The sequence below is a fragment of the Boleophthalmus pectinirostris genome, unplaced genomic scaffold (assembly GCF_026225935.1).
Source record: "Boleophthalmus pectinirostris isolate CB_2022bp ecotype Guang Dong unplaced genomic scaffold, ASM2622593v1 HiC_scaffold_12, whole genome shotgun sequence".
Classification (NCBI taxonomy): Eukaryota; Metazoa; Chordata; class Actinopteri; order Gobiiformes; family Gobiidae; genus Boleophthalmus; species Boleophthalmus pectinirostris.
The window spans coordinates 27,768,659-27,784,775 of record NW_026571018.1 but is presented as its reverse complement, the minus strand read 5'-3'; the positions used below and the strand labels follow the sequence as shown (position 1 = coordinate 27,784,775).

General features: G+C 40.9%; 1 protein-coding gene across 1 annotated transcript; it reads right to left on the bottom strand.

Moving 5' to 3' along the window:
* Positions 1–10,086: 10,086 nt before the first annotated feature.
* LOC110158532 (reticulon-4 receptor-like 1) lies at positions 10,087–12,480 on the bottom strand. Its single transcript, XM_055148255.1, has 2 exons — positions 11,950–12,480; positions 10,087–10,977 (listed from the first exon to the last, which is right to left on the bottom strand). Exons 1-2 carry the CDS (start codon positions 12,478–12,480, stop codon positions 10,087–10,089), a joined length of 1,422 nt encoding a protein of 473 aa, XP_055004230.1.
* Between the last annotated feature and the right edge of the window lie 3,637 nt (positions 12,481–16,117).

Genomic DNA, 16,117 nt, shown 5'->3' with positions numbered 1-16,117 from the left:
TGAAGAATAGGAAGTTTTGTGGAAGTCTGTAAAAGTTTGTCCAAACGATTCATGTTCTTGGATTTATTGAATTAGCAAAAAGCTGATGTAGTCTTAGATGTTGGGGGAGAAAGAACGATCGATAAATGTCAAAGTGTCTGTGAAGGTGATGAAAGTTTTGTGACTTGAAACAGAGCGCTCCTCAGATTTTCCTGACAGATCAGTCAGAAGTGAGCGACTGTGCTGGGGCTGGATCCATTACAGCCCGGCTCTCTGACCTTCCTCCTAATGAGAATCAGATATGGGCACGTAATGAGTGTAATGTAGCCTGATGGAGATACGCCGCCGCCACTGCTGCTTCTGCTGCTCAAGTTAAATGGAGCCTAAAGAAAGGTACAGTAAAGGCCTGTGTGCTGGTGCATGATGGGAAGTGCTCATTCTTCTTCTGCAGACAAATCGAGTATGCATCGCTTGATAGAAACGTTTCATTTGGAGCATTAAGTAAAAGTGCCTCACTCAACCTGCAAAACACACAACTTATAATATATATCCGATATTTTTTCGGAAAGTGACAACGTGTCATCTACTTTGAAATATGCAATACACTAACAGGACCAAATCCGGCTAAACCAAGACTCCCTAAGTCATGAAGGCACCTAATCTAAAACAGGACTAATAAAGGACGAAATTACAGCTATCACATAAAGTCCAGAACAAACTGGCCTTAAATGTGCCTTATGCAACTTTTCTGGAGGAGGATCCATGAAAATGGATGTCTCCATGGAAATTGGTATTGTTAAATGGTCACATTTTTATATAGTGCTTTTTCACCTTCAAGGCTCAAAGCTTTACAAGGCTTCAAGGCTTTACATCAAGGAACCTTTCCCATTCACACACACATTCAAACACCAATGTGTGCTGGAATCACACCTGACCGCTCAACCAGTGATGTTTATGTTGAAAGTGGGATTCAAATGAGGCAGGCAGGAAAAGCCACCAGGCCAAGTTACAGGTCAGATCTGTGGAAAGACAAATCCATACACAATTAAGAACACATTTTTCATCAATTTTAATGCAAAGTAACATTACAGGCAAATAAATAAAAATAAAATCTCCATGGAGACAAGCAGTTTGGCAACACCCAAGTTTGTATTTGCACATGTCTAAATCCAGAACTAACCCTAGACTAAACTGGGAATTTGGGACTGGAGCAAACCAAGTCTACATCATGAATAAAACAGGTCTTAACCAGGACTTTTTCAAAAACCAAACCAAACCAAAACCTAATCCAAACTCCAATACATGCCACAGTACTACCTGCACCTCCATCTGAGAACCACTAATTCCATCCTTTTCCCTCTAACTCCCTCTTGCATTTGTTACTTTTCTTGTACTAAGTCTCATCTCTTTGGGGATACAGTGAAAGAAATCAATTTAGCGCGTCCTGTGCCTGCCTGTGGAGGAGAACAGAAGGCAGGCGTGAGCTTTGGCTGCTCCTGCTCGGGGAGTATGCTGGCCTGTTCTGGGTTTGATCATGAGCACTGTACACATGTGTCTCCACGGATCACTTGTGCCTGTCCCGCTGAATCTCACGCACTACTAAATCCTACAAAATACATTCTAAACTTATAAAATGCCCTGGACTTTACCTTAGCATATACTTGTCTTGTCTAAAACCAAGCCTGTCTGCTGTTTCCATGGCGATTAGACAGTATGTGATGTAGCTGGTGCATTCACATAGGCACTAATGTGATGTGAATTTTTAACTAGACGGAACAGTTTTGGTGATATCTATTTAATTATCATACTTTTTTGGTGCCACTTCAAGTGATAAATGGCCACATTTTTATATAGCACTTTTCCACCTCCAAGGCACTCACAGCATTTTATATCAAGGATCCACTCACCCACTCACATTCATACACCAGAGTACACAGACACTGGGGGAAAGGTGGGTTAAGTGTCTTGCCCAAGGACGCAATGACAGCAGTCATCATTGGGAGCTGGAATCACACCAGCCAACCTGCGAGTCAGTGGATCTGATCGCTCAACCAATGGTGTTTATGTCAAGAGCAGGATTCGAACCACCAACCTTTGGATAAGTGAACAACAGACCTATTGATGCCCCCCTTATATTAACTACACTTTAATTAGCTTAATGAAATTAATAAAGCATGAATGGAGACTTCATTCATGGTAAACTTGGTTTATTAAGAATGATTCAGGTTAGTGACTACTCAGTTAAGGGCCAGGGTTAGTGTTGGTATTAATTAAGTATATCTCCCAAGCCTGAATCCTTCTCTAAGGTGCTGTACCTGATTTTTAGCTTGTTCATTTTAAATAGTTTGCTGTGGTCCAGACTTATTCCTCACTTACCTTATGCATTCCAAGCATACCCATTTTTACAAGTGCCAGATTGTGTTTATTTCCCCTAAAGATATCGTCTAAATAAGAGATGCTCAGGCAGCAGAATATAACTCATCCAAACATTACCACCTGAAGCTGAAACAAATGTTTTGTCTAAAACAACAAGTTTAAAAAGACTTCTTAATTGTGTGTACATTTTAAAAATTATTTTGTCATTGGTTCTCAACCTGTAGTCCATAGACCAGATAAGACCATTATAAAAGATAATATAATATATGCAGTTTTTTTTAATCATTTATAGAAGCACTCATGGATTTTTCAAGAACGTTAAACAGACCTTGGTACATGTTGGATTTTATTTGTCAGTTACATCCTTACATACAATGTCATCCTGGTTCTATATAAAAATGTACTCGCCTTATATTTCTGAGCAGTGTAACTGTGATTATGATCCTTATTGAAAAGTATACATGTAAGATACATGAACGATGATTGTTTAACTGTGTAGTATTTCTGTCTTTGCCATGCTCCTGCCTCAGAGTCAGCCACTCGGATGGTGATGTCTGTATAATTCATGTGGATTGACTAATGTAGTGTCTGATTTAGAAACTGATTCATTTTTCATATTTTCCCCAAATGACTCAAAACATGAAGTAATCTCTAATTTCAGACATGCTGTTTCTGGTTCTACACATTCAAACTTGCCTTTTTATGATCTAACAGAATCTATGACAAATAAGTCTTTTTTTTTTTAGCAGATGTCAACAATCTGTGCAAGTTTGTGTTCGTTGTATCTTGAAAACATGAATTTTTCATTACATTCAGACAGTGGTAGAACGTAACACACTCAAAGTAGGGATCTGTACTTTACTTAATTAAAGACATTTTAAACTGGATACTTCACATTTGAGAGCAGGTATCTCTACTTCTGTACTCTGTACTCCACTACATTTTTGAACATGACTGAAAAGGAACAATTTTATTGTAGTTTGAGACCTGCTGAAAAGTCTGAGAGTTTTTTAGCATGTTTATAATTTGAGCAAACAAGAATGTACAAATAAAAACTCTTGACATTACATAACTCATGTCTCCCTATACTGGATCACTGCCATGTTAATCAAACCAACTGCAGACTCAGAGAAAATGTTTTTCCTGGTATTTGATGAATATACAAATAAAAACAGCAAAATTCAACATTTAATTTTTTTTCAGTTTTGGCCCAGTATCTGTATTTTTACCTAAATAACACAACTGAGTACTTCTTCCACCACTGCATTCAGATTACATATCCAAATAGTTGATTAGTACCTGAGTGGTTAGTACTTTTGACTGAATATTCAAACCACTACTTTTACTTGAGTGTTAATCTTCTAAGATCTCTCCTTTTGTTTTTCTTGCAGTACATTTCCTGACCACTCCTCACACCTCTTCAGTATCAGACCTTGGTTTTCTTCTTTTCTTCCTCGACACCTTGGCCACTCGTCTCTTCCCCCCTCCTCCCCCCTTCCATTTGTTCTCGCCCTCTCCCAAATGTCACCTTAGCTTTACAGTACGAGCAGAGAAGCCCCCCTCCCTCCTCCGCGGGCGCTGTCATACCTGCTGTGGATAGACTGATACAGAGCAAACAACTGAGGCAGAGGCACCTCACCTTGACCCCTCCCCGGTGTCTTCAGAGCTAACAGCGCCGGACAGCTTTGTGTGTCTGTCTGCATATATGTGTGTGTGATGCATATTTTATAGAAGGGAGGGGCCCTGCGTGTGAGAGAGAAAGTAGGACACAAAGGCACAGTCCGAAATCCATCTTGATGACTGTGGAGCTGCTCCCCACTCCGCACCAGATGAATGGGCATCATTATTTTATTGGATTTTAAAGTGGCCCTGTGTTGTTTTGAATTTGAGAACAGTACATGCATGCACCAGTAGAGGGAGAAGTGGGCATAAAGCTTATTGGTCAGTAGACATTAGCTCTTTTTTACTGTTTAAATGTTTCAGTCTAGTCATTCACAGTCACTGGGTAAATTTGCATAAACAGTAAAAATCATATAACTACAATATATATAATACTATAAAATATAATAATTTGATAAGATTTTTTGTGTTTGTTGACATGAATAAGAGAAATCTGATCATCAAAATATGTCATTTGATCAGTAGATTTTTGAGTAACTACATTTGGAGGACAAAATATTATAAATCTTTAACACTGTCTCTTCATTTTTGTGTTTGCCTGGTCAAAACCTGCACAGATGTGATCAGAAACAAGTCAGATTACTCACAACAACAGATGTAACTGTTTACATGAAATTGCGATGATTACATAGCTCCAGAAATCAGATTATGATCAGATTCTTGTTGTGCATGCAAATATAGCCACTGTTGCATACAGAGCACCTGTTATAAGTTTAAACCTCACTGAATTTTGAAACTATAAACTGATAGATTGGCTTCTTAATACATTTTAATTTTAGGGGCACTAAACAATACTGATCATTTAAAGGTGCACTGTGTAACTTTTCTTGTCTAGGGTCAGTGAATTGCTTGTCTCCATGGAGCTGTAATGTTCTACAGCAAAATATTAAACTCATCTATTTATCTAGAGGATAAAATGAAATGAAACTAGGCCCAAAATACAGATCAGATCTGTGGAGAGGCATCAGTTTATCATAAAAATGCCAGTTTTTTAAGCAATACAAGCACCTGTAATTTAATAAATGCAAACAGTTGAACACTATACTGTGGAACATCCCAGGGCAAAAATCACATCCCCCACATCATGTAGACAAGCAGGTGCTGAACCCTCTACCAGAAAAGTTACACAATGCAACTTCAACTGTAGCTTTTTCTTCCATTGTTGTACCATAAATAAATATTGCTTACATTAGACAAAGAGACACATTCTCCATTGTCAAAGTTTGGAGTGATCCATGCTGCGGTGGTACTGTCAAAAGTAATTCTCACATAATAGTGCACAGAGAGGGTGCATTCACACGCTACATGTTCACACGTGTTTGTGTCCATGGAGTACCTGTGCACTCAGAGGGAATAGTACTGTATGTGGGGGATACAATGTAACACTTCAGTCATGACACGTATGGATAGAGCAAACCTCCCAGGAATACTGTTATATACTGTAGATCAGACACAATGACAAGGAAAGAACCATCATCATCATCATTAAAATTAATCTATAGGTCTATATACTTTTTAATAGTTCAGTGGTTCCCAGACTTTGGTATGAGATTCCTCTGTAGTTCTAATATTTGCTTAATTTAGTTCTGAAATTAGAACTATTTTAGCCTTAGGACATAAAATAGTTCTGTTTTAGACCAGGTTTAGATCTGATGGTCAGAAATTTTATTTGATGTTATGTGGTGTGAAAAGTTTGAGAACCACTGGGTTAGTCATTACAATGGAATAACTCTTAAAGATGCACTGTGTAACTTTTCTGGGGGAGGGTCCATCACCTGCTTCTCTCCATGGAGTTATTGCCTAGAATGTCCCACAGTGTTAACCAGACTGGTGCCACCTAGTGCCTCAGCTCAATTTCATTTCTCTCATCGAAGAGCTGTGAAGCCATGACTGGGTCCCTTTTTGTGGTACAGTACAACAGTAAACAAAGCAATCGAGATGGATGTAGATGGAGCCATACATGCTGCGTCGGCAACAATTCCCGAGATAGAGGATTTAAAGCCGGAACAAAGAGAATGTTTGGTGAATTTCATCAAGGGGAAAGACGTTATTGCCCTTCTTCCTACAAGATTTGGGAAAAGCTTAATATATCAGTTATTCCTGTTAGTGGTGCATTACACACGTCATGACCAAATAGCAGCGATTGGTTAAATAAAACAAAGTACCCGCCTACCGTTGAGTGAACAAATCCTAATGCTGCGAGGTCAGATGGTTTCCACGAAGTGAAACTGGCTGAAGAATCAGGCTACCACAGGATGGCATTGCACATATTAATCACTACAGAAACATCAAAGGGCCAGGTTACATGTCAGACCTACGGAGAGGCAAGTCCACTCACAGTAAGAATGCAAGTTTTAGTAAATGACTTGAGTAAATGCAAGATGGATACGTTTAATGCCATACCGGGACAAAACTAAAACATCTTCATAAAGATAAACACGCTTTACACAGTGCACCTTTAATGTTTGTTCAATAAGAAAAATATTCTGTTTTTATATCATTATCATATCCATATCATATTGCTTGTTTTCATTTTCCTTATTTTGACCACATAATTCCCCACTCAATGCTACACTTGGTGGGACCACGTTATAAAATATATGTATATTATAGAACACCTTTACAGTTTATTTATATATTTCCCCATCCTGTTACAAACTATTGTGCCTTTTAAAACTTTCTTCAGAGTTATCAGTAAGCCTCAGAGTATTAGCCCTATGCAAACTTACATACACACAACACAACAAAAGAAGACCACCTCAGCCATTTCAGGACACTTTCTGTTTAATATTATTTAGAAACAGCTTTTTGAGTCTGGCATTGTTTGATAACCACACACAAACCATTGGAGTTACACAAAGGAAAAAAATGAACCGAATAAAAGGTACACACAGGGCGGTTTTTCCGGGTAACAAGATTGGCAGGAAATAAGAATGGATAGAAAAATAACAGGATGCTGGGGTTATGGTGCCGTTAACTGCCTGTCTGGGACGAAAAGTGAAAAAGACTGAAAAATGAATAGTCTTCATTATAAATAAAAAATATCACGCTCCCTTATTTTCAGGAGACAGAGTCAGTCCTCCATTACGAGTCTCCATATTTTCTTTTTGTTGTTTTTGTGCTTTCATTTTCTATAAAAGTAATCCTCACAGAAACAAACAGATACAGTTTTACGTCACCTCAGCAGCACAGACACGGGTCACCAGTAGGGGGCGTCAGTCAGTACTACCAGTGCGGCTTGTCTTTAAAATAGATACACAGAGAAAAGACCCCATTGAAATGTATAGGCCAGTGGATCATACCGTATACTAGTAGTTGTGCTTCTGTTGTATCCATTGCATACCAGGGTAGCTTATTCAAAATAGAAATCTGTAACACATTTGACCAGTGGGACACCAAGATGAGTATTTGTGGTACTTTGGGCACATGTTAAAGTCTGTATTAAAAGCTCTGGACCAGTGACAGAACAAGTACGGATCTTTGTGGTAAAAATAGGAATGACTGTGTGTGATCAAGCACGAATCCAATTTCTTGATTTCCAGAAGAAAAAAATAAAAAGAAGAAAATGCTCTCTGGATGTACAAAAAGATTTTCGCTCCCTCCTCGAACGTAGCAGCAGCATCTGAATCCAATCGTCCAATCAGGGCTTACAGATTGGCAAGTCCATCTGGTTTGGAGCTCAGGCAGAGAGGAAAGCACAATCAAGTCCGTTCATATACATTTGCAGTGCTTTAGTCCCGAGCAGTCCGATGTAAACCCCAGCTCTATGTAGGAGGAGCCAGTCAGTTTTGCATCCAGTAGTTTTTACACAATAACATATAAACGCACCATCGCCACCATCTCTGTTTTAAATTTTACTAAAACATTTTCAACTAGAACAATTAATCAAATACTAACAGGGTTTCTCTGAATTTCAAGATCTCAGGTTTGTTTTCACAGACCGCTACTAACCTGAACCAGAGTTACAGCTTTGTCCTGTGCTTCTTCTTTTGGTGGGTAACTCATGGCTAGAACTTTAAGGGCACTATAGAACACCTTCCTCCTTTGAACAATGTAAAATTAGCAAATGGGGTCATCAAATGTAGTATTTGGGAAGTTCAAGTGGGGTGAGTTCATATTTCAAGGTCCTATATTACACAAAACTGACTCTTGTGAACTTTAAGCCATGTTTGAATGCTGGTACTTCATCAAAATCCTACTTGGAGTAGTGTTTTGTTTCATTCACACATGTTTGACTAACCCTTTATTTATATTATTAGTCTGTCTACAGCAGGCATGTCCAAACTATGGCCCGTGGGCCAAATGCGGCCCTCAGACAAAATTTTCTTGGCCCTCAGGCTTCCAGGTGAATTGGCCCAAATTATCTTGTATCAATAAAAATTTTACTTTTTACTGCAAGTTTTTTGAAAATCTACCTTGATAAATCTAATAGTTAATATTTAGTGTGTGGTTTTTAGCATGAATAAAGACAGACGGCTCATTCTAACGTGTTAAACATGCACATATTTCAATGATTCACTGTATTGAGCACCAGTCTACGGCCCTCGATCGGCCCTCTGCTTCATCTGTGTTTAGATATGTGGCCCTTGATGAAAAAAGTTTGGACACCCCTGGTCTACATCTTCAAAGCTCAGAACGCTCTATTCCACCTTGTGATGTCATGAAATTTTCAAGTTAACAGCCTCCTTTTACTATTAGTTCAGCAGAGATGCGCAATTCCAGGCTGAAACAATCCAAATGATTCTAGTGAAGTTGTATGGAGTTTAAAAGCACACTGGAGCACTTCCTGTATCAACACCACCATCACATCACACAGTGGCTGACCCATCACAAGGCAAGTGTTTATTTCTTTGAGTGAAAAAACTCAGCCTAAATATATATGTAGGGTTTGTGTAAATGAAACTAAACACAACTCTAGGTATGTTTTTGATGAGGAAACAACATTAGAACAGAGATCAGAAAATAGTGTGACATGGGCCCTTTAAACCATTGCATTGTGTTAATAAAAGTGTGTGTAGATAAGTAATGGGCCCCTTTTTACAAGTATGCCTGTGTTTGTGTCGGCTAACCTTGTTGTAGCCTGAGTGGATTTCCCTATTCCATTACCCATTAAACTTCCCGTCTGTATTAGTATTGTGGTTAGTATGTGTATTGTCTTCACTGACCTTTCTGTGTACAACATAAAAGTGCATCTAAGTTACTGGATCTCTTATTTATGAGCCTCTCCCTTGGACTCCATATATTCTCAGCTTGTTGAGTTCTCCGTTTGGTCGGCAATGAGGCTGAAAAGTTTCCCCTCATTGGCCACACATCAGGCTCTCTCCTTCTCTGTGGCGTTAGTGGACACACACATTTGTACAAACAGCGACAGGCGTATCACTCTTTCAACAAATTGCTTGTTTAGTCTGGTAAAACATGATTGGCTGGTTCATATAGCGATAAGCTAGGATGGCTTATAGATCAAAGTAAAGCACAGAGCAGACAAATGAATGCAGTGGATTAATGGGTATTTTTTACAGCATACAGAAGTGATAGACGCCGCACACAAAGTCAAATGCATTAATAGAGACCATACAATGAGACAATTCAATGGAAATAAAAAATTGTGAACAAACCCGTTATTTTAACTTAAGCTCTGAGTCAGTGGTGTGGCAGCAGGCTCCCGACATGACTGTAATGAATGAGTGTTTGTCTCAGCGGTAGACGAGTGACAGAGCTAAACATAGTGTGCCTGGATCTGTTCTGATCTCTTGTTATGTGTTAGAGAATGAGTCATTGGCTTGTTAGTTAATGTGGCTGTACACTTTAAGATTACATAGATTCACTGAAGTAATGTCTGCCACAGAGAGGTTTCCTGTCGTTGTCATGGGTGACATCATCAAACATCGGGTGAGCAGTGGTCCCTGACTTCCACATGTTGATTATGACTCAGTAAATCCTGTAGGTAACATCAGGAGCTCCAGCAGAGTGTTCAGAAGTGTCTTTATATAGAGTCCATTGTGCACATGTCTGAGGAGAGTCAGGGCTTTCTATACCACACAACACAACCCCTCAATGAAAGACCACAGAGAGGAGCGACAGCAGCAGGGACAGGGTCAGACAGGGGTGGGGCAACGGGGGGAGAAGTGGGGCCTGGTTATTGACCCTCTGGACCCCACTGGGGGGGCCCACTGAAGTCCTGGGGATGCACTTGTTCTTCCTGCGTCCCGATGGAGACAGGTCGTATTTCCCTCCATCTGGAGAGTAGTCTTTGTCATCTCGGAGGATCTGCACCTCGTTCAGGCCCCCCTTCGCCTTTCGGCCCCGGCGCGTACAGTTTCTGCGCGCCCCCTTAGGAGGCCGAGGCAGGGGCGAGGGGGAGGGCAGGCTGTACTGGTCGCCGTGAGGCAAGTAGGGCCGCTGGTGGTGGTTGTGGTGGTGTCGGTGACGGTTAAGATGATTGAGATACTCGCCCTGATCCATCTCGTGTCCTGGCACCCTTGGGTGGCCCTCCCCAGAGGAGCAGGACGGCAGTTGCTCCTTCTTCAGGCTCTTGAGGTCCTTTCCTTTCAGCTCTGGAGGGGAGGTGCACAGCAGCTCGGAGGTGGAGCCTCTGAAGCGCCGCAGCCAGTCCCACAGAGACAGGGCCTTGCAGTCACACTCCCAGGGGTTGTCATTGAGACGCAGGTACTCGAGCGCAGGCAGAAGCGTCATGCTGGAGCCTGACAGCTCTGTCAGGGAGTTATTGAAGAGGAACAGGGTAGTGAGGCGTCTCAGGTCATGGAAAGCCTGTCGGTCGATCCACTGGATCTTGTTCTGGTGCAGAAGCAGCCGGTCCAAAACCCCCAGCCCCCGAAACGTGTTCTGCCGCAGGCTCCACAGACGATTGCCATGGAGGAACAGGTGACTCAGGTTCAGCAGGTCAATGAACAAGTCGTCCTCCAGGAACTCCAGCTGGTTGTCCTGTGGCCAAGAAAGACAGAGGGTCAAGAAGAGATCCACAGGCAAAAACACAAAGAAGACATGTTTCAATATCTCATAAGTAATTGAAATGTGCTTTCCAAATGATTTCCCCCAGGCCCTTTCAGGTTTGTCACTGCAGAATCTGTACATTGTGTGTGAGTTGTGCGCATTTTATCTCACAACTGTTCAGTGTAATTTGTGACAATTAGTTTGGTTTTGTAATTGCATAAAAACATAGTTTTTGTCCTTATGAAAAAAGGGGGAAAACTAACTTGCCAGGCTGCTTTTGTTTCCGTGAAAAGGGTGCTAATTGCAATACATTTTCAACTCTATATTCAGAGGTAAAACATTTCTTTGAGACAATATGTTCTTGTTTTTCATTATACCTTTTCATAACACCATTCATAATGTGTGACAGGCTGGACCTCAGCCACAGCCCCTAACAAAAGAGAAGTGAATAGAAGCAATGCTTTTCACTCATCTCCCCACAAAACATCCATTGTCTTATAAGCTTTTGACAGTACTTTCATTTAGTCTGTTTAATATTTAGATGGAAGGATTTTATGTTATGTCTGATGTAATACCAACAAATGATAATATTATATCAAATCTACAAGAACACAAGAATACTATCATTTAATGCACTGACCTTTAACCCCCTCGCTCAATGGTGCATTCTCAATCAATGAAATGCATATGAGAACAAGCTTTTGCCCACATAAAGCTAATGTCATTATTGTAACTATATCCCAAATGCTAGCATGATTTCCCATAGTGCCAAGCGGCAGCGGTTAACCACAGCCCCACAGTTAATGGTGCATTTCCCTGCATACGGGCTGAGCAGCTGAATTTGATCAGTCTCCGATTCGTAGGCAGTAAGTGCTGAGAGCGGCTGATGGACAGATTATGGCTTAATGCGATTGTGGCTACAGTGGAGTGGAGATAAAGAGGTTGGTTATCCGTGTACTCTACCTGCAAATACAGATACTGGAGATTATGGAGGCCAGCGAAAATCCCCTGGGGTAGAGTGATCAGGCCACAGTGGTACAGGTGCAGAGCGTGAAGTCTCCCTAGCCCCATGAAGGTGTCTGCCCCCAGGGCCTTGAGGTGCTGATTGTCCCCCAGGTCCAGCTCCTCCAGCCGCTCAAATCCGTGGAAGGTGGACGGCTGGATGTAGGAGATGTTATTGGAGTAGAGCCAGAGCATGATGGTGGTGGGCGAGAAGTGTCCATTCTGCAGTTCCTTGATCTTGTTGTTCTGGAGAAAGACCCGCTCGCTCTGTGCTGGGATGCCTTCAGGGACCTTGTCAAAATTGTGTGCCTGGCAGGAGACAGTGCTTGGAGAAGTGTAGCAGATGCAGTCTGTGGGGCAAGGCATAGACAGGTCCAGACCACACAGAACCAACAGTAGCTCCAGCCCGCCATAACCTGAAAACAAAAGGGAGAGAGAGAGAGGGAGCGATGAGTAATTGAATTCAGGCTGGCTGCAGTTATCAGACTTCATCTTGAATCAAACACTCATTGGTCTCACTTTACAAGGACAACAAAAGGCAGCGCTCCAGTGTGGCCCAATGACACCCCTGACAATATCTAACACACAAATTCTCCTGATAGCTTCACATATCCGTCCCAAACAATAGCTCCATTTAACCTTTCAAACAAAAATAAGGTGTAATGGGAAATGCACATAGACTGCCAAGTTATTTTACATACTAATACATTTCAACAATTCTCCTGTGTTTAATAAAAAATGTATTGAAACAGCTGCTGAGTCACAAGGTCCTGTGCCTACATGGTTTTGCAGTATAATCGTTTTTGCCTTGAATTGCTGAGAGTTAAAAATGAGGTTTATCAGTGTTTGGGACTGGCACAAATATGACATTTAAAGCTCCTATATTACACAAAACTGACTCTTGTGAGCTTTATGTTAGAATGTTGTGGCATTTTTTGTTTTGTTTAAGTAATCCTTTTTTATAAGTCTGTCTGTATTTTCAAAACTCAAATCCTTTAAATATGCAGAGTTTGTGTATTAAATGTGTGAATGAAACAAAAAACAAGTCCAGATATGTTTTTGATGATGAGCAGAGATCAGAAAATAGCGTAATATGGGCCCTTTAAACAAAAAGCCTACTCTAAATCCTGATGTTTTTATTGATTTTAAACTCGCGCAAACTGTTTTTGTTATCTCACGATACCTGATGCCTTATTGATGTGGTCTTATGGTTAATGCAAGCTCACACAGCCCTATTTTGTAAAGTGCTGTTGTCCACATCACACACAGACACACACACACGCATATCTGAAATCGCTATAAATCACATTATTAACGATTGTCACAGAGAAATGCACATTTATACTGACTTCTTTTATTTGCCCTATTTTGACAACACAATGCAACTCACGGCATCCTCTCACCCACCGCACAGCAGCTTTCTTTTCTTTGGTGATTCTTGGAAGGTGACAGAAAATCAATGGTTCTCCCTGCTTACAAGCACACACCACCTGTAATACATGGACCCTCAATAACAGCCTGTGCTATAGTGCGAGAAGTAAGTAGGAGTGACAGGTATAGATGTGACCATACATACAGCAAAACAATAGGACCACCTTCTTGTTATGTAGCCCCATATACATGAAACTTAAACTGTGTAGAAGTTTGAGCCAAAGCACGCTTCTTTCAAAAAAGAAAGAAAAGGATTATTTTAAGTTCTAAAATATTACGCAAAATTGACTCTTGTGAGCTTCAAGTCATGTTAGAATGTAGTTACCTCCTCCAAAACATACCTAGAGTTGTGTTTTGTTTCATTCACACATGTTGGAGTAACTCTTCACTTGTCTGTCTGCATTTCCAAAGCTCAAAATAATACTCAGTCCCACCTTGTGATGTCATGTAGTGGTAGTTTTCAAGTTAACAGCTACCTTTTAACTTTTATTCAGTAGAGATTGGCGATTCCAGGGCTGAAATCATCCAAAAGATTCTATTGGAAGTGAAGTTTAAAACCACAATGGAGCTCTTCCTGTATTGGTGGTGTTAAAATTTTAGAATGTGATCATGTCATACTCCAAGATGGGAGGCAAGGGCTAGTTTCCCCTATTGATGACACTGTACTTTGCCCTGACATATCCAAAAGGTGAATTCAGTAATGTTTGACCTGATCATTTCAATTACCATATTTTCCGCACATAGGGCGCGCTCATAAGCCTCCACCCGCAAGAAAAATGACTGTGCGCCCTGCAATCCAGAGCGCCCTATAGACAAATCCACTCGGGTGTCTCAGCACGACTTCAGTAAACTACAAAGCCGCACCACCCACAGCGCACGCAAACAAGCACGGAGCAGACAGCGAAAAACACCCACAGCCACACTCATCACTCCACACGGACGAGGAACGGAACGGAGGAACGAACCGAAAAAGCGAGTCAAATGTGCCACAACTGAACAGCTGAGTCACTGCGAACACGCCAACAATCCAGCGGTCCCAGACAGCACCCTCCCTTCATGCCACAATTGAACAAAGACGAGAGTCACCGTGAACGCGCCAAACAAAGTCCGACTCACCCATCCAACTGTTGTGTTTCGTTTAAAGTCCGGTGCGGTTTATTTGTGAAAAAAGTTCGAAAATAGACCATTTAATGACAGTGCGTCTTATAATCCAGAGCGTCCTATAGTGCAGAAAATACGGTACTGTCTAGACCCAAGAACTCGATAATATAGGAGTATAGAATGTTGTGATGTCATATGAAACCCACAGTTACCACATGACATCACAAGGTGGAACAGAGTGTTTTCTAAATATGCATGCAGGATTTGTGTGAAAGAAACAAAACATAACTAAAGGTATGTAAAGGTAGGTAAGAAAATAATACCATAACACAACATGGGCTCTTTAAATACTGACAGTACTATACTATTAACAAATCTTAACTAGCTCTTTTACTACACTGGACTAGCCTTCACTTCGCTCATTACACGTTTCCAGCTCCCTTTAGTGGTTGTAATGATCTGGCTCTTGTGTATGTATTGCAAGTGCGTCATCACTGCGGACAGATGTGATAGACAGATGTCAGGCTGACCGCTGCAGCGATGTGATGGACAGGCTGTTCTGGGACCACATTGCAGGACACAGACGCATTATCCCTGCGCCGTGACTGCTTGTATAACCAGGCCCGTACAGGTAAACAGACAGCGTATTTATGACCGTATGTGGAGCTTCCTGCCAGGGCGCCTTGAAGAAGAGCAGTCTGACCTTTTCAAGAAAGCGGAGAAAAGTGCAAGCCGTCCAACTTTCATTACTCCCCCAACTGTAGAAACAACAAATCGATGATGTGCAAACCTGTTTAACAATTAGCCTGGAAGCATTTGCTAAATTATAATGATTTTGTGCAAATGTTAGAGCTTGTCAAATGGCAAGGCATTGAGTCTCCTCTGCGCTGGTCCTCGTATAGACAAATACCTGCTCCTCTAGTCTCAGTCCTGTGTTGAGTGATATTGTCTTTCCGCTGGGATGAGCTTAAGGGCTTCCACAACTCACAGTGGAAGTGGTATGAATGCATTATTTAAATTCCTTGTCTAGACAGAGCCGGATCTAATCTCAAAGTTCAGAGGTGAAGACAGTTGATATTTTGAAAAACAAATATATATTTATTTAACAAATATCATCCACAAACTTGTCTATAAGAATTATAAATATTGTTTGGCTGTTTTTCTGCTAAATTATGCAACAGGATTTCATAAACTTTCAGAATTAGGGGGGGGGGTTTAAGATAACTTCAAAAGTGTTAAGGCGTAAGAAATTATTAATAATAAATAATAATGCCTTAAAATCATGTAGTTGTTATTGCTTGGTCTAAAATGTTTGAGTTAAACCTTTCGATCATCATCAGACCAAACCAGACTAAGTTACAGGTCTGATCTGTGGAAAGGCAAGGTCGCTCACAGTCAAAATGCCTGTTTTGGTTTAGTATTTTGGAGCAATAAAACCACCTGTACTTGAATAAATGTAAGGTAGAGCTGTTTAATGACATACTGTTTTGTTACTTTGGTTTAAAGACTTGAAATGACTTGAGGCTCAAAGCAGATGACTTGGACTTGACTTGGACTTAAGGGCCAGTGACTTGAGACTCAACTTGGACTTGCCTGT